This window comes from Fusarium poae, chromosome 4 (assembly GCF_019609905.1).
Source record: "Fusarium poae strain DAOMC 252244 chromosome 4, whole genome shotgun sequence".
NCBI classification, from domain to species: Eukaryota; Fungi; Ascomycota; class Sordariomycetes; order Hypocreales; family Nectriaceae; genus Fusarium; species Fusarium poae.
The window spans coordinates 1,099,937-1,120,929 of NC_058402.1; the positions used below are offsets into that span (position 1 = coordinate 1,099,937).

Genomic DNA, 20,993 nt, shown 5'->3' on the forward strand with positions numbered 1-20,993 from the left:
TTTTGGTGCTAAGAGATAATTCGTCAACCGTCATATCGACAACAGCCTCGTTTAGTAGTAAACGTCACTCAATAATAGAAACGTTCTAGAATCCCAGTGTCTTACACTAGGTACAGACAAGCACGGATGGCTCCAGGTTCAGAGGGGGCTCGTTACCCCGTCAACCGAATCTTCAATACAAATCAACCCCATGAGAGCTGAACCGACTCTCAAAAATTATCACAAGATAACAATTTTTGGAGTTACAATGTCACGAACTACAACAGTTAGGAAATATGGCAAGCAAGCAAAGCGCTCCAAAGCAGAGCGTCTGTTCGCTGAGCTGCCTCAGAGCCCAGTACGACTACCACCAAAAGGAGACCAAAACGCCAAGGAGGATTCCATCTCTTTTATCACTGAGAAAGTATCAGCAATAAATATTGAAGAAAAGACGACTACCAAAAGGAGAGCACGATCATCGAAAAAGGTCACAGAATCTGTTCCGGAGACATCAATTGAGATTACAGAGGTTAAAGAGGACAAGGATCTCACAGCACCTGAGAAAGAGCAAACCCCTGAGCCTGAAAAGGTCGAACCTGCGCTCGACGAACCAGTCCCCTTAAATTCAACAACAGAGGAAGATGATGATTTTGAGCTCTCAAAGCTAGTCCAAGCTCAGATAGCTGAGGAAGAGGCTGTACATAACCCACAGCTGCGCACTCTCACCTGGGATGATGTTTGCCTTCCTGGAGATAAGATTGAGAAAATCGCCGAAGCTTCATATGCTGAAGTGTATCGCGTTACCAACGACCGTGGAACAAGTATTATCAAAGTCATCCGTCTCCCGTCGCCCATCAAGCCTCAGACTAAAGCACAAGTTAAATCCGGGTTAGTCGATGAAGAGCCGCATCCCGAGGAGGACATTAAAGGCGAGCTGCAAATTTCAGAATGGTTGGCGGATATTCCGGGATTTGTCGTTTATAAAGAGCGATATGTTGTTCAGGGTAAAACGACAAAACAGCTTCTCGAGACTCATCAATCATTTCAGAAGAAGATGAAGCGTCAAGATCCAGGCCGGGCTCAGTTTTATCCTTCTCCAAGCAGATATTTGGACGACACACGATTCTTGGTGGTCGAGCTTGGCGATGCTGGAACATCTTTAGAAGATTGGAAGTTGACTAGCGAAAGTCAACTTTGGGATATCTTTTTCTTACAGGCCATCGCCTTGGCAAGAGCTGAGGATCTTGTCATGTTTGAGGTGAGTCTTGACTAAAATCTCTCTTGTGCAAAACTATCACTAACACGATTAGCATCGCGACCTTCACGAGGGTAACTTATGTATCCGTCAAGTCAAGCCACCTCGAAAGATGGGCCCTCCTTCAGCAGGATTCTTTGGGTACTCCGGTCTAGATATCACCATTCTAGACTACGGCCTTTCTCGCGGTGAGGATCTCTCAATTGACGATACGGTGCCAGTAGCTTTCGATCTTGAAAGAGACCTTAGCCTTTTTACCAGCACACATGCAGACCAATGCAAGGTTTACCGCCAAATGAGGTCTTTCCTCCTCCGCGCGGACCGCACATGCTTACCGCCAGAGGCCCACGATACACCTTATGCGAAAGGTATTGATGGGCCATTATCGTGGGATGCCTACGCACCGTATACAAATGTGCTTTGGCTAGCATACCTCTACGAATATATTACCAGTCATTTCAAGGGCGACAAAACAGAGCTGACACGCTTCAAAGACGAAACGGAGGAGCTTTGGGAGTATCTCAACCCAGATGCGGGAGAGGACGTGCCCTGCTTTGGTTGTGCTGCAGACGTGGTGTGCTTTGCTGTCGAAGCGGGCTGGATCCGCCAGGACCAACTGAATGGGGCCGATGAGTCAATCCTTCAGCATGAAGACAGCATCATTGCTCCACGAGAAGAGATCAAGGAAGTAAGCCAAGAGAAAACGCCGGTGGGGAGGTCGACGCGGTCAACACGCAGAAAATGATTCAGAATATACTTGGAATGCTGTGCAATAGGGGAGTTTATTCCGATACGGCGTTTGTGATACCATGGATTTGTTTTTTATTGTAGAGAAATATGCCAATTGGAGCAGACATTGTCTTGTTTATTTAGAGTTGATTTACTCGTATTACCATTGGCTTGCTTTCAGATGCTTTGGTTAGAATTGGTATTGACGTGGGTGATCTTGGTGTTGCATGGATCACGTCTTTAACACAAGAACATGTTTGTGTCAGGAACCTTCCGATTGGATTTGTTTTGGCCTCTTGACTTATCCACTGTCGATCATTTGGAATTGTCTTGGATAAATGTGCAATACCGATATTGCGGATGAACTGGGTTCATTGATAGGTAAGAAACCGTATAGTCCGATCACGTGTAAGTGTTGATTCTTGTTGTTTTTAGGTATGATTAATTCTTGTCAAATGATCATTTTGCATTAATTGTCATTTGTGCTGATTGAAACCTGCCTTTATTGTGTTTACATTCCTTTAGTGCAGCCCGGACCAATTTGCCATAATGAAGCATATGCCTGTCAGATGGGGATAACTTTGCCGAGCCTACGTAGGTCATTGGATTAGTGGGAAATGAAGACACCGAGTTTGGGCCATAATACAAAGAAGCGGTGATAATGACTGACAAGCCAAGAAAGGCAACTGAATAAACGGTGATGAGTTTGCAGCAGTAATCCACTTCCTCGAGGATGTAAGTGCTGGTTAAAAACAACTGATGTCAGTGTCTTGACCAACAAACAACCAAATAAGACACTGCACGTATTTAATCAGTGGATATTAATATTACACTGAGCTGTCAACCTCGGTCACGATTCCGCCGTTGTCGGCTCAGTGAGCGATAACTGGCCCGGGGAAACAGCACCCAAGCACGGTCCCCCACCTGAACCTGCCGAGGCTAAAATACTGGGACCTTTTATCATCTTTGGTTGGTTCAGCCAGCTCCAGCTCAGCTTTCCAGTTGTTGTTCCTCCATACGAACCAAAAACCACCTCACCTCACATGTCACGGCCTTCTTAACTGAATTCGGCCTTGAACCTGACGCGTGAGTCCCGAGTTTTGTTCTAATTCCTTTTGTTTAGGCTTCCCCGTATTTTTCTTTTATTCTTTACGTATCCATCCTCTCAATCATGAATCTGGGGTGAACTAGATAGATCTGTTCCGCTCGCCTCATCCTCGTCCTCACCTTGCTCATTTCTTATTCCCTGTCTTCGGTTTCCATCACATACCGCTTCTCCTCGACAACCAATCCACCTTGAATAAACGTCGCAACATTTCGTATTCGATCGCCAATTGCCTCTTTGGCTTCTATACTAGCGACTAAATCCATTGTATACATCCAGCCATTGTCATGTCTTTCAACGGACAACACTCCGGCTACGGTCCGACCGCCATGTCAAATGCGCCTGTCGGACTGTCCAACAACCTCCTCACAACCTCCATATCCTCTCTGGCGGCTTCTCCATCAACGCGCCATCCTTCTCAAATATCAAAATCGTACCGTCAAGCTTCAACTTTATTTCTTACGCGTCGTTTGCCCGAGGCTCTAACGACTTTACTGCCATTGATTACTCCACCCGATCATATTGACGATGGCGAGCCTGCGCCAGTTGCGCGTGCATCAAGAACGACTCGAATTAAAGTATGGAGCCTATATCTTACCATTCTCAATGGCATTATCGAGTTAGAGCCCGAGGAGGGCAAGGATGCATTCGGGAACCAGGAGTGGAGAGCCCTGTGCACCAAGGTCCGTGATGGAGAAATTTGGGATGAGATTGTCGCGAACGGATACCACGGTGTTGAGGGTGACGTCGATTCAGATGTGGTAATCAACCTGTAAGTTTCTTCGACGTGTCGCTCCAAGACTCAGACTAACTCGACCAGCGCGACGATATTGTTGGCACATGCCCGTGACCAAAAATTAAATCAACATAAGCTGGAGGCATATCTAGCTGCCTCAAACACCCCTAACCTTGACGTCGCGGGCCGGCTCGCTGAATCGGCATCGCCCATCACAAATCGTTATCGGTCTCCAGCCAAAGGAGCGAGCGGCGCCAACACGCCCAGAGATCTCAATGCTCGAGTCAAGATCCTCGAGTTGTACACACTACACGTACTCTTGCGCAACAACGAATGGGACTATGCTCGTGAATTTATTAGTGTCAGTTCTGTCCTGGACGAAGAGCGCCGTGAGGCCTTTCTGCAAGCATTACAGAGTCTCCATGACGAGCAACAAGAACAGGAAAAGCTGGAGAATGAGGAGCGACAACGACAAGAAGATGAACTACAGAAAGAAATTGAAGAGGCAACGAAGTTGCGCGCAGAGAACGAAGAGAAGGAAAGAAAACGACTAGAAGAGGAGCGCGCAAAGCGAGAAGAGGAGGAAAAGGCAAAACGAGCAGAAGAGGAGAGTGCAAAGCGCGAAGGGACCGAGGTTGACTACGGAGTTGACGATACTGCCAGTCATGATGGATCAACTCGACCCCGGAAGGGCAGGACTCTGTCGTCGTCATCAAAACAGTCTAGGCTGCCAAAGGCACGAAGCTCAAGCCAAGCAGGATCCAAAGCAAACGGCAAAGCAGTCTCTCGCGCTCCAACTCTGGCATCACGCGCATCTATGGTTATTTCTCGTTTGGGCGTTGTGATCGAGAAATTGGGTGCCTCGCTCAATGCGAACCCCATGCTCTTGTTCAAGTTTATGGCGTTTATTATGGGTTTGCTTCTTATGTTAGGCAATGCCAATCTGCGCGCACGAGTGAGGCGCATACTCTCAGTCTTCTGGGCCAAAGTCAAGGGCACAGCAGGAATGGGGGTCAAGGTCAGCTACATATGATTTACATTCTTGACTGTATTATTTAGCATCTTATGCGTTACGAGGAGTCTTTGGGTTGAACTTTTGTTTCTTTGTCGTTCTTCAGCCAAGGTGTCATTCAAAGTTAAATTTTACACAAGTTGAATAAGGAACAAAGCTGGTCAGCATTGTAATTACTAGATAGCTGTCGCCCAATACAAAAAACTAGAGTTTTTTCACATCCTAATTTGCGCCCAAAACACCCATGATGCCAGATTTGAAGATGCACTTCCAAGCACGAAATACCTCGATCCACGGCCCAGCCCAGGCCTCAGCTCTGCTAGTATTGCGTTGTCCGATTCGTTTTCTTTTGGTAGAATAACTGGAGGGAATCAAAGTCAGCATCTTGTCGTAAGGAAAAGAATTAGAATTACTCACATCTGTTCTTGAACTTCCCAGATTAATAATCTTGGGGCATCCGTCGCGATCCTTCTCAAGACGCGTGCATTCGAAACAGTAAAAGGCGTCCGAGATACCCTCACCGCCGCATACAACACACTTGTTCTGGTAGTTTCCGAAGCTGCACTCGTCGCAAATACGCACAAGGGTCGTAGGTCGAACGTAGGAGTCGCAGACTGGGCATTTTCCATCGCACTTGTCGCAGAGACGGCCGATAGCGATGCCAGCCTGCTTGCGACACATAACAAGATCGCTGGGTGTAGAGGTTAGTTAAGCTGCTCTTGTGAAGTTCAAGAATTCGAGAGACTTACGGATGATGACGAGACATGACGACGATAAGCGCGAGATCTAGAGAGTGTGGTTTTCTATGAGAAATGCGCAATATCGAAAGGTGTGTTGTAGAAGTTAAGAGTCAGACACTTGTGATAAATATTGGCGAGTTTAGCACTGGGGATTTCTCAGCCTTGCCGTAGCGTTCCGGCAGCTTCGAGGGGGGTCAGGCCTATCAGAAAGGAGGACAAGGGAAACAGCAAAAAAAGATAAAATGAAAACCTAGGTGCACTATTGAGGTAGGCTAACGCGGGATTCGAACAGTAAGCTTTCTCAAAATTGAAAAAAAAAAGTATTCTTCTTTGTATCGCTAGACCACTGGAGTGAGTGAGCATGGGCCCTAAGGCAATAGTAAACTGAACAACACTGTATATATAATATTATCTAAATCACGTAGGTGTCTTAGTAGGTAGGTAGGTGTTTTCACTTTTCAAAGTCTGATACTGGGTTTTTCCCTCTCTGATACTAAGAGCCACAGAAGGTAGATAGAGTTCAAAAAAGCAGCATCATCTTCATACAATACAGAAAAGCTGCATGGCAGCTAGCTTCCACATTTACTCCCTTCAACACACAACACACCACTCTTGATCAACAATCGAGTACCGAAATACTGAGCTGTCAGTCAACTTACCCAGCTTGTCCTGTCAGAGGACACAATAGAAATAGTACCCTATTGCTCTCGGTAACACTTATCTTACACTGCCTTACCAACTCGCGCCATTAGAACCTAGGTACGCAAAGTCACACAATTGGCTGCATGGTAAGAGCTAACCCCACATTTCTCATCAATACCGCTTTCCTCAGCCTTGACAAGCATCAAGCGACATCTTGGACCTCTTAACTTTCACGATTCATTCTGCGACAAAGCAGATATAATATTACATCATATAACACCTATTCGTCGTAGAAAACTGTGGCTATTGTCGGAAATGACCACAGAAAATGAGTGCGCTCAATTCTTCTTCCATATTAGCCATATCTTACTAACTTGATCATAGATTCCGCGCAGCGGATGTCATGAAACTAAGCCCCGGGAACAATGACGGCTTAGTATCTCAAAATGTCTCAGACATGGAGCTCCCGAAGAGGAAGGCTTCCGAAGATGTAGATAGCTCTTCACCAAAACGCATAAGACATGACGACTACTTTCGTGAAGCCACGAGCGAACGACCAAGGAGGGGTTCGTCACAGGAGCGCCGCAGTTCTTATGGCGGTTCCAGAGGCGTGGATATTGATCGCCGAAAAGTCGCGACTCAGGAAGAGAAGAAGCGCGGCAAACGCTTGTTTGGTGGGCTCCTGAGTACTTTGAGCCAGACGAGTGGCGGTTCGACGCAGAAGAGACGATTGGAGATAGAGCGAAGGCAGCAGGAACGAATGCGCAAACAAAGTTTCGAAGATGACAAGCTACGGGCAGAAAAGAGAACGAGAGTCATGGAGGCTCGGAAAGGTGAACAGAATGTGTTTGATGAGGAAGCTGTAAGTTGGCCAGCTAGGAACTTGGGGATCCTGACGGACTGGAGCTGACGACGTTATAGATGCGAAACAAACATACTAAAATGCTTGCGGTGGCCCGGTTCCTACGGACGAAATCACAACCACAGATCGTAAGTCAAACTGGCATTTGTTTATCATGGAGTTTATGCTAATGAGATCAAGTATTATCTCCCTTGGAAACTCACAGAAGCACAGGAGGCTGCGATAGACGAGCAAATACGGCACGCGAAAGCTACAGTAGAGCGTGAAGTGGATGCTTTCAACGAAAGAAAAGAACAACAGGCGAATCAAGGCAGACGATCTTCAGTACGAGCAGAAACGACGGCGCCCTCGGATGAGGGAATGGTTCGTGACTATAAAACTACAAATGGCACAGAACATGCAGGAGGAACTCAGGAGACGGGTCATGAAGCTGACCACCATGAAGAGGCAGCTGATGTGTTGGAGGAAGCTGATGAGGACATGGTGATATATTGAGTGCTGCCTTGTGATATCACGATTCCCGCGCGGCTGCAGTGTGTAGGGCTGTTTCTACCTGGTTGTGATGGCTGAGAATGAAGTTTGAGCCTCTTTATCATTTTATCCAGCTTTGTGACCAGCAAAAGCGGGGTTGGCGTTAACGAAGGTGCTGTATGGAAGTCGTTATTATTGTTAACTTGAAGTCAATAATCTTTAGTTCTATCTGATACCCTATCACCGTATTGCTCTCGAAACTGTGCCGTATATCTATTGACGAACAATGCGTCACCTCTCGCCATCTAAGCAGACCGCTCCGAGGCTTCCACCAAAAATCCACTATCTATCTACACTACCTACGTTATGTAACAATCCGAAAGCGAGCATATGTTTTGTTGACAAGGTTCCACGGAAGATATCATGAGCAGGATAAGCTGTGCTTTCTAGCCGCGATTGACGTCTCCATTATCCTAAATTAGGAAGTCCTCCCGTACATGCCTCGGTTTCTAGTCTAAATTTGCCGTCGGGTTTTACGTAGACGACGGGAGCAATGAGTGGATGAACCTACCTACGCACGTACCGTAGACTCGGTGGCACAGGTATATAATGCAAGCTGTCTCCAAGCCACTCGAGACTTGCTATTTTCTTCATTATAAAGCATTCATTCTTCTTGCACATATACTTGGCGAAACTTGTATGTAACCACTTGACACAAGAAACGTAAGTGCTCAAACATGATGTAACCCTCATAGCTCGATGCATCGCCCCCACTACGGCCGTGGAACTTTATTTCCAGCCCTGCTTCCCTGACGACAATCGACTAACATCTTCAACAGCTAATTGTCATTTCACAAAAGAGAGGAAGCTCACTTCCAATTCATCAAAATGGCACCCGATAAGCTTGTGCCAAATGACACTCGTGTCAAGCACGAGAAGGCCCAAATTCGGGGCAAAACCTACAAGTACATTGTCGGTGAACCCGAGGGTACCCCTCTGGAAACCATGGTTCTCATTCATGGTTTCCCAGATCTTGGTTTTGGCTGGCGCTACCAGGTTCCCTACTTCATGTCTCTGGGATTCCGTGTCATTGTCCCTGATATGGTGGGATACGCAGGCACTGATGCCCCAGAATCCCTTGAGGAGTACACATACAAGAGCCTCTCTGCAGACATCAACGAGCTGGCTCGCAAGTATGTCGGCGAGGACGGACAGATCGTTCTTGGTGGCCACGATTGGGGTGGCATGATCGTCTGGAAGGTCTCTACTTGGTACCCCGAGTTGATCAAGTGCGTCTTCAGCGTCTGCACACCCTACATGCAGCCCAGAGAAACCTTCCTCCCTCTCGAAGCCATTATTGCAAGCGGTCACCTTCTCAACTTTAGCTACCAGCTGCAGTTCAAGGGTCCAGATGTTGAGTCCAAAGTCCAAGGCAAGGAGAAGGTGCGACAATTCCTGAATGCCATGTATGGCGGACGCTCTCCCGAGGGAGAGCTTGGATTCTCCTCCAAGGAGGGTATCCTGTTCGACCACCTGGCCAAGCTGGGCCCCTCGCCTCTCATCAGCAAGGAGGACCTCGACTTTTATGTTGAGCAGTACTGCTTGCACCCATCGCCCGAGCTGCGCGGTCCTCTTAACTACTACCGCACACAGGAGCTCAACTACCGCGACGACGTGGAGATCGCCAAGAAGGGCGGCAACAAGTTCAAGATGCCTGCCATGATGATCACCGCGAGCGATGACTCTGCTCTGCCCCCTTCCATGTCGCAGGGTATGGATGCAAGCTTTGAGAATTTATCTCGAGCTGAAGTCAAGGCTTCGCATTGGGCTTTGTGGCAGGCTTCTGACGCTGTGAACCAGCATGTCACAAAATGGCTTGACGGTGTTTTGGACGGTGCCTTGAAGGCCAAGGCATCTCTGTGAGCAGAATTTGGATTGAATATATATATATATTGGTTCATATTTGAAAGACAAAGAAAGAAATTACCATTTATTGCAATATACACGGCCAACCTTGGTAGTTTCCAGTGGCTACGGACTGTCGTGAGTGAGCCATGTCGGAGGAAACAGTCCATGAATGTTTCACTTGTTTTATGATGATTGGCTGTGTTCGAGAATAGAATTGATACTCTGTGTTGTGTATGACGATTCAAATACAGTTCAACTCCGATATTAAGACGATACGACCCCAGTACAGGGTAGTCGACTGGTCGTGGGATCTCTATCCATGGAATATAACACAACCTAAGAGTTCAAACTTTAGGGTGTAAAAAGAAACAATCTAGAAACCAATATGAAATAGTAGTAACTTGATTTGTTGGTTTTGTCTCTGATATTCTTGGAAACTGTGCGGATGTCATGCACAATTCAACGGTCTTGCAGGTGGGCTGGATTTGGTGAGAGCTGCCGATTAACCGTTCACATGTAATTGACAGGGTCCGAAACCGTAAAATTACTTGCCTGTAGATGTGGGTATCACAGAGAACAAATTAAATAAGAGCAGCGACTTTCAATCGTTGAAACGGACGTACGCGTTTGTTTTATGGTGGAGATATCCGTCGTTTAGTTTAACTTACTGGATCCGTCGGGGGTGTTGACGACGTCTAAGGGGCTTGGGGATGAAGAATTTCCCCTGCGGATGTACCCTGAAATGACTGGCAGCGGCCCGAAAGTAGATTATGCCCAGAAATTGGATGAACGTATACTTGGAGAACAGTACAAAGATACTTTGGCATTTCCCCCCCAGATCTTCTTTGTTATGGTGGCTTGTCTGGCTTGTGGCCACTGGCATGGCCCTTTATTAACTGCAACTCAGCCCAGATGAACGGCCATGAATAGAAACAACATGGCGACTAGAGTTGCTAAGCGGACGTGGAGCTTTAGCCGAAAAGACCCTTTGACATTTTAGGGCAGAATAAAATAATGCGTCAACATAAGGCGAGCGAGTAGCGAGTGCAGATGTATCCATTCAATAGTAGGTGTTGATCCTTTTTTTACATGGAATTGACAGGGTGATCGATAATAGGTAGAATAAGCAAGACTCCTATTATCCATCCCCTGAAGGAGCACTTTCACTGGGGTCATTTAGCACTGTGGATGGATCCTGAATCTCACCCAACACGAAAGAGCCAGCCCCCCCAATCCATCCATTATCACCAAGTTATGAATACTGTATTATACTGTACTGCACTGCACTGCACTGCTACAGCCAATTTCCATGAACCCATCTCTTTTCTTAGATTGTCAGCTTCAACATTTCAACATTCGGCCATTGTCACATTCAGCTTAAGCTGTCGTTCAGCCAATCAATGACGACAAGCTGGCCACATTCGACTTCTTTGAGCCTCGTTTAACGACGTATCGCACGGTCTATTCCTCTTCTAGGAAGCTTGCGCTGCGCAGCTCCAAGGTAGCAGTGGCCATCTAACTAAAAGGAAAGGAGGCTGTGCATGTGCAATCCGCAATCCGGTCGTCACGGCTTCCATTCCCAGCAACTCAGCCCAGCCACAAGAGAGAAGGAAGGATTCAGAGACATTGCTCTTACAGTGCTTACCTTACCTCCCCTGTCCGGTCTGGTTTGGCCGCTAAGAATTAACGACTTAACGACACGGTCCTTTCATTGCCGTCAGCTTGTTACTCTGCTTGGCATTTTGTCCTCCCACATCGCCCGACCTCATCGCATCGACAGCATTTGCATCCGACATCACCTGCTATACAGTTCCATTAGAATTTCTTCAATTAACCAACCGAATTCCTCATCGCGCAACCCCGCCCTATCGAATCCTTATGCAGGCAGTCGCCTTTTGCGAATCGATAGTCTGACACTTAAATACCCGCCGCCATGGCTGGGCGACCGCCTGGAGGAGGTTTCAATACCGGACACTCGAATAATCGCGACGACCTTTTGCTCGATCTCGACAATGACCAGCCCGTCTACGGTGGCGGCCAACGCTCAAACCTAAACGACGACGACCTGATGCGCTTCCATGAACAAAACCAAGACCCCCCACCCGGAAGAACTTCAGTATCCTACGATGACTTTGTCGGCGCTCGAGACGCGAATCATGCTTCAACCCAGCATCCTCCCGGCGCTCTAGGTGTCCCTGGACCTAGCCCAGGCTCGAATCCTTACCTCAACAGACAATATAGCCAAACTTCCGAACTTGGCAACTACCAGCGTTATGCTGACGATTTCGACGATTACCCTGCAGAAGGCGATTCGTACTACCACAATGATGGAGGCGCAAGGGTTGACGAACGTACACCGGGCTTGGGCATGAACAATGCGCGGAACCGAAACAGCGTTTTGAGTATGGGTGGAGGGTTTATAGGCAAAGTTAAGAACAGGTTAGGCATGGGCCAAGGTTACTCAGAGATGGATTTGCCTTTGACGCAGCCTGGCCGTGACCGAGGGGATTCCGTTGGAGGACAATCTCAGCTACCTTCGCAGCAGGGCCAAAAGGGTAGATTCGACATGGGCAATTTCAAATTTGGGTTTGGATCATCGAAACCAGACCCCTCAACCCTTGGACCACGAGTCATCTATCTCAACAATCCACCCGCAAATGCTGCCAACAAATATGTCGACAACCATATCTCGACTGCCAAGTACAACGTCGCAACCTTTTTACCGAAATTCCTCTACGAACAATTCTCCAAATTCGCCAACATCTTCTTCTTGTTCACTGCCGCGCTTCAGCAGATTCCCAATCTGTCACCCACCAACCCGTATACAACCATTGCACCTCTCACTGTAGTTTTGATCATTTCTGCTGGTAAAGAATTGGTCGAGGATTATCGCAGAAAGCAAGCCGACAACGCTCTCAATACCTCCAAAGCACGTGTCCTTCGAGGATCCAATTTCGAGGAAACCAAATGGATCAATGTCGCCATTGGAGATATTATCAGGGTTGAATCGGAGGAGCCTTTTCCTGCTGATTTGGTTCTTCTGGCTAGTTCCGAACCCGAAGGTCTCTGTTATATCGAAACTGCGAACCTGGATGGTGAAACTAACCTCAAGATCAAGCAAGCGATCCCGGAAACTTCGTCCATGGTTTCTCCAAACGAGCTCAGCAGGTTGGGCGGACGTATCAAATCTGAACAACCCAACAGCAGTCTTTACACGTACGAGGCAACCTTGACCATGCAGATGGGAGGCGGCGAGAAGGAATATGCGCTTAACCCCGAACAACTGCTTCTCAGAGGTGCTACATTACGAAACACTCCCTGGGTTCACGGCGTCGTTGTGTTTACCGGTCACGAAACCAAGCTTATGCGAAACGCTACTGCGGCTCCCATCAAGCGCACCAAGGTTGAAAGGAAACTCAATTGGCTCGTCCTCTTGCTGGTAGGTATTCTCCTGGTTCTGAGTATCGTTTGTACTGTGGGAGACTTGATCCAGCGAAAAGTCGAAGGAAATGCTCTCTCATATCTTTACCTGGATCCCACAAACACCGCCGGACAGATCACCCAGACGTTTCTCAAGGATATGGTCACATACTGGGTTCTGTTTTCGGCTCTGGTTCCCATCTCTCTCTTTGTCACCGTCGAGATGGTGAAGTATTGGCACGCTATTCTGATCAACGACGACCTCGATATGTACTATGATAAAAATGATACACCTGCTACTTGCCGAACTTCAAGTTTGGTGGAAGAGTTGGGAATGGTTGAATATGTTTTCTCGGACAAGACTGGAACCCTCACCTGCAACCAGATGGAGTTCAAGCAGTGCTCGATTGCCGGAATTCAATACTCTGAAGATGTACCCGAAGATCGCCGACCTACCATGATTGACGGAGTCGAAGTCGGACTTTTCGATTACAAGGCCCTCAAGTCTAACCTCGCCAACGGACACGAGACCGCCCCCGCAATCGACCATTTCTTGTCACTGCTCTCGACGTGTCATACTGTTATTCCGGAGATGGACGAAAAGGGTGGTATCAAGTATCAAGCTGCTTCTCCTGATGAAGGTGCCTTGGTCGCTGGCGCCCTGGATCTTGGTTACAAGTTCACTGCTCGAAAACCCAAATCGGTCATCATCGATGCTAACGGCCGGGAACTCGAGTACGAACTCCTTGCCGTTTGTGAATTCAACTCAACCAGAAAGCGAATGTCAACTATCTACCGATGCCCCGATGGCAAGATTCGATGTTACTGCAAGGGTGCCGATACTGTTATTTTGGAGCGTCTCAATGAACACAACCCTCACGTCGAAGTCACGCTTCGACATCTTGAGGAGTATGCTTCTGAGGGTTTGCGAACATTGTGTTTGGCCATGCGAGAAATCCCCGAGAACGAGTTCCAGGAATGGTACAAGATTTACGACACTGCTCAGATGACAGTTGGCGGTAACCGTGCTGATGAAGTAGACAAGGCTTCGGAAATCATCGAGAAGGACTTTTTCCTGCTTGGCGCCACTGCCATTGAGGACCGACTTCAAGACGGTGTTCCTGAGACAATCCACACTTTGCAGCAGGCTAACATCAAGGTCTGGGTTCTTACTGGAGATCGACAAGAGACTGCCATCAACATCGGTATGAGTTGCAAGCTTCTCAGCGAGGATATGATGCTTTTGATCGTCAACGAAGAGACGGCTGCCGCTACACGGGACAACTTACAAAAGAAAATCGACGCTATCAGAACACAAGGAGACGGTACCATAGAGACGGAGACCCTGGCCCTGATCATCGACGGAAAATCTCTGACATTCGCACTTGAGAAGGATTTGGAAAAGATGTTCCTCGATCTGGCCATCATGTGCAAGGCCGTCATCTGCTGTCGTGTGTCTCCTCTTCAGAAGGCTCTCGTTGTCAAGCTGGTTAAGAAGTATCAGAAGGAGTCAATTCTTCTCGCTATTGGCGACGGAGCAAACGATGTTTCTATGATTCAAGCAGCTCACATTGGTATCGGTATCAGTGGTGAAGAAGGTCTCCAGGCAGCACGAAGTGCCGATGTAGCCATCGCTCAATTCAGATTTCTGCGAAAGCTACTGTTGGTTCATGGTGCATGGAGTTACCAGCGTGTCACAAAGACGATTCTGTTCTCTTTCTACAAGAACATTGCGCTGTATATGACACAATTTTGGGTAAGTACAACATGGACATTAAAGGCGCTTGAACAAGTTTTGCTAACATTGCCCAGTACACGTTCCAAAACGTATTCTCTGGCCAAGTTATCTACGAATCATGGACACTGTCTTTCTACAACGTCTTCTACACGGTTCTACCTCCTCTGGCACTCGGTATCCTAGATCAATTCATCTCGGCTCGTCTCCTAGATCGCTATCCTCAGCTTTACATGATGGGTCAGCAAAACTACTTCTTCAGACTGAAAGTCTTCCTAGAGTGGATTGCCAACGCTATCTACCATTCCATCGTGCTCTACATCTGGGGCCAACTCTTCTGGTATGGTGATCTTATTCAGGGAGATGGCAAGATCGCTGGCCATTGGGTTTGGGGTACAGCACTCTACGGCGCTACTCTTCTCACTGTCCTCGGAAAGGCAGCTTTGGTCACCAACAACTGGACAAAATACCATGTCATCGCCATTCCCGGAAGCATGGCTATCTGGTATGTCATGACCGCTGTCTACGGTATTGTTGCGCCAATGGCTGGCGTCTCAATGGAGTTCCAAGGCACCATCCCGAGGATCTACGAGAGCCCTGTCTTCTGGCTTCAGACCGTCTGTCTTGCCATTATGTGTTTGCTGCGTGACTTCGTATGGAAATATGTCAAGCGCATGTACCGCCCACAAACATACCACCACATTCAGGAAATCCAGAAATACAACATCCAAGATTATAGACCCAGGTATGCTTTGTTGTTTCTCTTCGTTTAGAATACCCGCGCTAACAATCCCAGAATGGAGCAATTCCAAAAAGCAATCCGAAAGGTACGACAAGTGCAACGTATGCGCAAGCAACGTGGATATGCCTTCTCGCAAGCAGACGAGAGTCAAACACGTGTGCTTCAAGCATACGACACTACGAAGCATCGTGGACGATATGGTGAGATGGCCAGTTCAAGGCCAGCGGGCAGGTAACCGGCGGCGGCAGAAGCGGAGGAGCAAGACAGAGAACTATGCGTTGGGTGTTTTGACAATGCTTGCGCGGTCACTACGTCGCGATCATAAAAGACAAAAAAAGGAGAAACTTTTTAAAGGGGTCGGAGTTTTTTGAACTCTGGAGTTGGATGCCATTTGTCTCAAGTTACAGGGCGGTCGTTCTGCTCCCATTTTTGTTTTTTCTGTACCATCCATCTGTCGATGCCCCTCGAGAGCTGCGCATCGTCGGCTCGATAGACTGAAATCACTTGATGACTACCTACCATTCTTCAACTGATGCGCGCGCGCTTCGTTTTTTGATCGTCTAAATGAGGCGGCCGTCCTTTTCTTTAGACCAAGCGACAATGAGAACATGAATTGGGATGTAGGCATATGGGATTGTATGAAAAAAATAGTATTGGCATTTATTGTATCATTGTATGTATTGTGCAAGGGGTAGCTTTTGTCTGTAAACATAATGGAGATGTGTTGGCTCCTGGTTTACAGGAGTTGAATTGTCGTGAGGTTTTTGTCGTGGATGAAATGACTGGTGATTCTGATCAAAAGTATTCGTGACATGATTCATTATGTGACTTTCTGCAGGCTCCAATCGAGGAAGCCACGTTGATATTTTACGTTGTGCAATTGTTCACGCCCGTGAAGATTATGATCGACCATTGATAAAGTCAATATGCTTCTTGCAGGTACCTACGCAACCGGAACAGCAACTTCTCAGAAAGTTCACCTTGAGCCAGTAACCATATATTCGTCATGATAGTATTTGTACAAATAAGTTCCCTTCCCAGCGCTTACACGCGTTCGTCACACCGACTTTGTCGATGATACCACGGACATCACATATGATAGAAGTGAAAAAAAAGCCAGGTCAGTTGTGCTTTGACCTTCTCCGCGAAATATGCATGCATGCTTGTCTGAGCTGCTGATACATCGACGGCGGCTGCATGAATAGTAGTGTATAATCTTGTGCCATTCCCATAGAGAATGATGTCATGGAATTTCAAACATATGGTGTTCTTCACTACCTTGATCGATGGACTTTGTGCTGTACTCAGGAACATGTATAGAGCTAGTCTTGAGGGTGTGACAACTTTGAGAGATCTAAGCCCAACAAAGAGTACTACTGCAAGGCGAAGGGACCCTTTGATAACAATCTCGACGAGTCTGCAGACGCAGAGCTGTCACATTCAGATGGCTGGACTGGGATCTAAGACATGGCTGGATGATAGCTGGTGCTTTGAGCAAGATCTGCAAAACGAGGCCACTACGTACCTTGCTTTGATGTGTTGTCAAAAAGTGTTCCCAGAGGGATGGTAGAATGATCGACTAGTTCAAGCCATTTGGGTGATAAGGAAGCCAATGGTTGTGAAGAAGTCGAACGTGCTGACCGTGGACGAAACACGGAACGCTCGCAGCAAATATGTTAGGAGAGGACAAGTTGAGAAAAACGCATATGGATATGCTCAAAGAAGATGTCGTAGACCAGAGAGCTGTGTTCGTAAATACTATAGACGCTGTATTGGCTGTACCTGTTCTCACTCGCGAGAATAGCCAGGTCAATGGAAGAGCTTTGCCGTTATGCCACAGACGGTTGACACTCCCCTGACCAGTTCTGCCTCCCATACAGAGTAGACTCGCTGACCTCCTTGGAATGCTGCGTGGGGAATAAGTCATCGCGTGCTCTTTCACATGACGCATTTGCGCCCTGCCCGCTTATTACGCAGGCCCTTGACAAATTCATTTCTCTCGTATTCTACAATTCCATCGGAGATGGGCCCCATCGATGCAGTAACCAACATTAGACCGGTCTCATTCCCCGTGGGATGGGAAGGGATGGGGGTGGGGAAAGGAATGAAAATCTGGGGGAGCCAAGCGTGGAGAAAAAGAATCCGGGAACGGCTTCGGTTTGATGAACCGTGGTAGGCTAATCTCGTTATAGACAAGTAAGGGTGAAGAGAATAAATTGTTGGGTGGGTAAATGTTCCATTAGATGTCCCTGGATAGAAATGCGTTATGCTTCTAAATAAATGGAAAGATGTATGGATAAATATACAAGTATGATCTGTAGTAAAGTGCCCAAAGATAACCCTCCAAATGCAGATTCGAGTAATATATAGCTTTTGTACATGATTGATATGGAAATAATTATGCATCCCTCGTTAAAGTAACCATTGAAAAGGGGTAACTTTATGCACCGGTCCAGTCCACCGCTCGCCAAATGCTGTTGTCTATACTAATGCTAATAGTGTCAATGCCACACCGTGTGATATCGTGCCATGCCTTGCCAGGGCATGAACCCAGCTTTCAGACAAGACAAGTCCATGGAAGAAACTCAAACAAAACTTACCCCAGCAGTCCAGCCATTGAATCCCACCAAACTCTTTGCAAGCATTTGGATGTTGACCCATGTCTCGCTATTAGTTGGGGGCCGGTAGACCATCTGACCGTGGAGTATTGTATCCAAAATGGATTGAAGAGGCAGGGGATCGTCAGAGCCCAGAAAAACAGTGACAAGTGTAACAAGAATTTAAAAAAAAAAAAAAATGGTAAACGCCGTTCGGTCTGAGATCGATAAAATGCTGTTGATGCAGAATACACAGAATAAAAAAACTTTTGAGCGCCAGGGAGCTGCCAGTCAGCATCCCTGAAGAGGCATTATGAGGCAAGAAACAATAAAAAAAACACGAATCCTGAAGACAGGACAGCGAACCCACAACACACCGCGTGCTGTGCTTCCTTCAGTGCCAGGTGGGCATAAAGAACTGGAAACTTGTTTCCGGGGCGTAGACCTTCCACGAACAAGAACGAGGTTCATGGCAGCGCAGCGCAAGGGCATTGGATGATCCTTGCGAACGCAACTTGCAAACCCCGCAAAACCACGGGGTTTGTGATCATGTTGGCAGACCAATCTTAGCCAGGCAGCGGGGTTGTGTCCGAGGCCCCGGTTGTGTTATGAGACACAAGCAGAACACCCACCATGTCCTCTGCATTTCAGCTTCGCTTGTGCTACCAGGCTGTCCAATCTATTTTGGATTCAGTCAACCGGTGCTCGCATAGGCTCTTCTAACGAACATGTCGTTCGTCATTGAAGAACTGAGCACAGTACACCCATATCATCTGCCGAACAGGGGTGTCACAAGCTCAATGCTTTTGGGTCGAGAGTAGGTGCTGGGTTGGCGAGAAGGCAACGGTCGGTCCATTCCGCCCGAAGTTACCTCATAGTTGTATGCGCCGCCGCCAGCGCCGTAGTACCCTCCGTCATACGTCGATGAAAGGTACGGCGCAGAAGGCCGGCTGTACGAGTTGTAGGGGCTGGTCGCAGCACTGCGGCTAAAAGGCCACAGATTGCTCGAGCTGCCAGTGGGCGACGGAGGGCTCGGGGGCCGGACGTTGAGGGAGCGGAGGGCCGAAATGGCCGAAGTATGTTGGTAAGTCGGCGCTCCGGTTCCCGGCGTGGTTGGTGGAGAACCCAAAAGTATCGAGCTGGGCCGTGAAGGAGAAGCTCGCGGGATGATATCTTTAGGCTCCGGGTGTCCCGCAGAATAGAATGGGTAGTTTGTAGACGCGTAATGGTTGACCGAAGAAGCCGGCTGTGGCGATGCGGTCTGATCGACTCTTCGACAGCTACAGTGTATAATTAGCATTTATGCTTGAGACTGGCATGCAAGCGAAAATAGCAAGATCCACCACTAAGCGGAATTAGTACTTACTTGTCGGAGCAGTAAAGGAACATGTCATCATGAGGAATGAACTGCTTTTCGCACGTCATGCTGTCAAATTTGTTAGTGAAAAAATTCTTCTCTTTTTCGCTAGAATTCCTCATGACCCATGAGTTGAGAGTCAATCTTGTTCCCAGCTGCATGGTACCCGGACATGACGGCATCGCCGTGGCCGTGACCAGGGCTGCAGGCAGGGAAGCTTCATGATACCAATGGAAAAGGGGATAGAAACACCATGGGATGACGTGAGACTCACCAAAACTGCGGGAAACTCTCCCTCTCATCTTCCCAAGACTCTGTCCTTTCGCGCTCACGTTCGCGCTGGCCGCGGCCGAGTTTTTGTGGTGTGTGCCTCCGAGTCATGACGGGTCGCTTGTACTTTGTAGGGTCGGATGCAGTAACGGCTTTTCGTACGTCGGTCGAAGATGTAGTAGGCAGACCGTGCCCTGACTTTCTCCGGCTGTGGTGCATTGTGTTGGACTGAAAGAATGACAATTGGAGAGGAAAAGGATGAGAGACTGGTGATAAAAAAAAAAAGGTAGACCTCAAAGGATTTGAGAGAAGGGGGGTCGGTGATAATTATGATAAGTTGTGAACCTGGAGGTCAACAAGGTGCCCCAAGTACAAGTACAGACCGTAAGTACTCGGTACCACTGTAAATCAGTGGAGTATGCAGATATTTAGAGCAGCTGGGGCCGCCTGTGGTCAGGTACGGTAAGGGTAGAAAACCGCCCGTCCAGTGTGGTTCGACTGCGGGGGGCCTTATCGCAGAACTAAGCCTAGGCTCCAGAGATCTCTTTACTCCCTGATTCGATCAACAGGGGGATAGTAAAGGGTGACAGAAGCAACGGTGGTTGCAAATTTTTCTCAAGCTTGACCGTCTCAGGAGAAATTCGAGAATTGTGTGATAGCAGGGTATAGCAGAGTGGCAAATTGTGTTCAGAAGCGCGCATGGGCGTGTGCAAGGACGACAGGATGTTAAATTCCCCGAGTGGTGAGTTGTGTCGCAAATGGAGACGAAGCGACCAGAACAACCGTAGAACAAACAGTGACCGACTCGAACACAATAACTAACGTGCTGTAACCGACGGAGTAGGGCAAGGCTAATCGAGGGGAAAATGCCCGGCGTCAAATAAGAGATGAGACCAGTTTAGAAATTCTTCTTTTAGACTCAAGATCGAGTTGGGGAGTCCCAGGCAATTTGGGTTTCCAGATCTCGATGAGATAAAAATTCCTTCCAGAAAAAAAAATCCACTGATCAGAGGTAGACTCAATGATGTGTTACCGCTCAGGGACCGGAACTGTGACAGCAGATCCGCAGCGTGGAGACGATGCCGTGCTATGTCTTATTCGGCCGCAGGATGAAGGCGGTATGAATAAATCGAGTGTCGACTCGCGATAGTACAGTAGTGTAAGTGTCGTGTAAGTCAAATTTAGCCGAGTGGGTAGGTGTCTGGTAGGTACAATAGCCAGAAAAGAGCCGCTTTATTAGCGTTGGCTGATCCGTTGGGAAGCTGAAAGGGCAGTAGTGACAGATGGTGTCGTTGACGTTTTTGTTTCTGTCAAGCGAATGTGTTGGTTTCCGGTCAATTAGATAGGCAGGTTAAAACAAAGCTGATAACCTGCGAACGGGCGAAGCTGGGGCACGCGAGTGTTAAGTACTGTGTTGGAGGTAGGCACCTGGT

General features: G+C 47.8%; 5 protein-coding genes across 5 annotated transcripts; 4 read left to right on the forward strand and 1 right to left on the reverse strand.

Annotated features, from left to right (window-relative positions):
• Positions 1-190: 190 nt before the first annotated feature.
• Positions 191-1,979, forward strand: FPOAC1_010469 (uncharacterized protein; the record flags this gene model as incomplete). The annotated part of the gene is made up of 2 exons (XM_044854860.1): positions 191-1,237; positions 1,290-1,979. The coding sequence occupies 2 exons, from the start codon at positions 191-193 to the stop codon at positions 1,977-1,979; spliced, it is 1,737 nt and encodes a 578-aa protein (XP_044702173.1).
• A 1,376-nt stretch (positions 1,980-3,355) lies between these two features.
• FPOAC1_010470 (uncharacterized protein) lies at positions 3,356-7,555 on the forward strand (the record flags this gene model as incomplete). The annotated part of the gene is made up of 9 exons (XM_044854861.1): positions 3,356-3,840; positions 3,889-4,822; positions 5,255-5,519; positions 5,982-5,989; positions 6,316-6,344; positions 6,399-6,530; positions 6,583-7,060; positions 7,120-7,188; positions 7,241-7,555. 9 exons carry the CDS (start codon positions 3,356-3,358, stop codon positions 7,553-7,555), a joined length of 2,715 nt encoding a protein of 904 aa, XP_044702174.1.
• Positions 7,556-8,419: 864 nt separating this feature from the next.
• Positions 8,420-9,454, forward strand: FPOAC1_010471 (uncharacterized protein; the record flags this gene model as incomplete). The annotated part of the gene is made up of 1 exon (XM_044854862.1): positions 8,420-9,454. The coding sequence occupies one exon, from the start codon at positions 8,420-8,422 to the stop codon at positions 9,452-9,454; it is 1,035 nt and encodes a 344-aa protein (XP_044702175.1).
• Positions 9,455-11,372: 1,918 nt separating this feature from the next.
• On the forward strand, positions 11,373-15,571 carry DRS2 (aminophospholipid translocase; the record flags this gene model as incomplete). Its single annotated transcript, XM_044854863.1, has 3 exons — positions 11,373-14,615; positions 14,672-15,339; positions 15,391-15,571. The coding sequence occupies 3 exons, from the start codon at positions 11,373-11,375 to the stop codon at positions 15,569-15,571; spliced, it is 4,092 nt and encodes a 1,363-aa protein (XP_044702176.1).
• Positions 15,572-18,702: 3,131 nt separating this feature from the next.
• On the reverse strand, positions 18,703-19,779 carry FPOAC1_010473 (uncharacterized protein; the record flags this gene model as incomplete). The annotated part of the gene is made up of 3 exons (XM_044854864.1): positions 18,703-19,213; positions 19,300-19,359; positions 19,565-19,779. 3 exons carry the CDS (start codon positions 19,777-19,779, stop codon positions 18,703-18,705), a joined length of 786 nt encoding a protein of 261 aa, XP_044702177.1.
• Between the last annotated feature and the right edge of the window lie 1,214 nt (positions 19,780-20,993).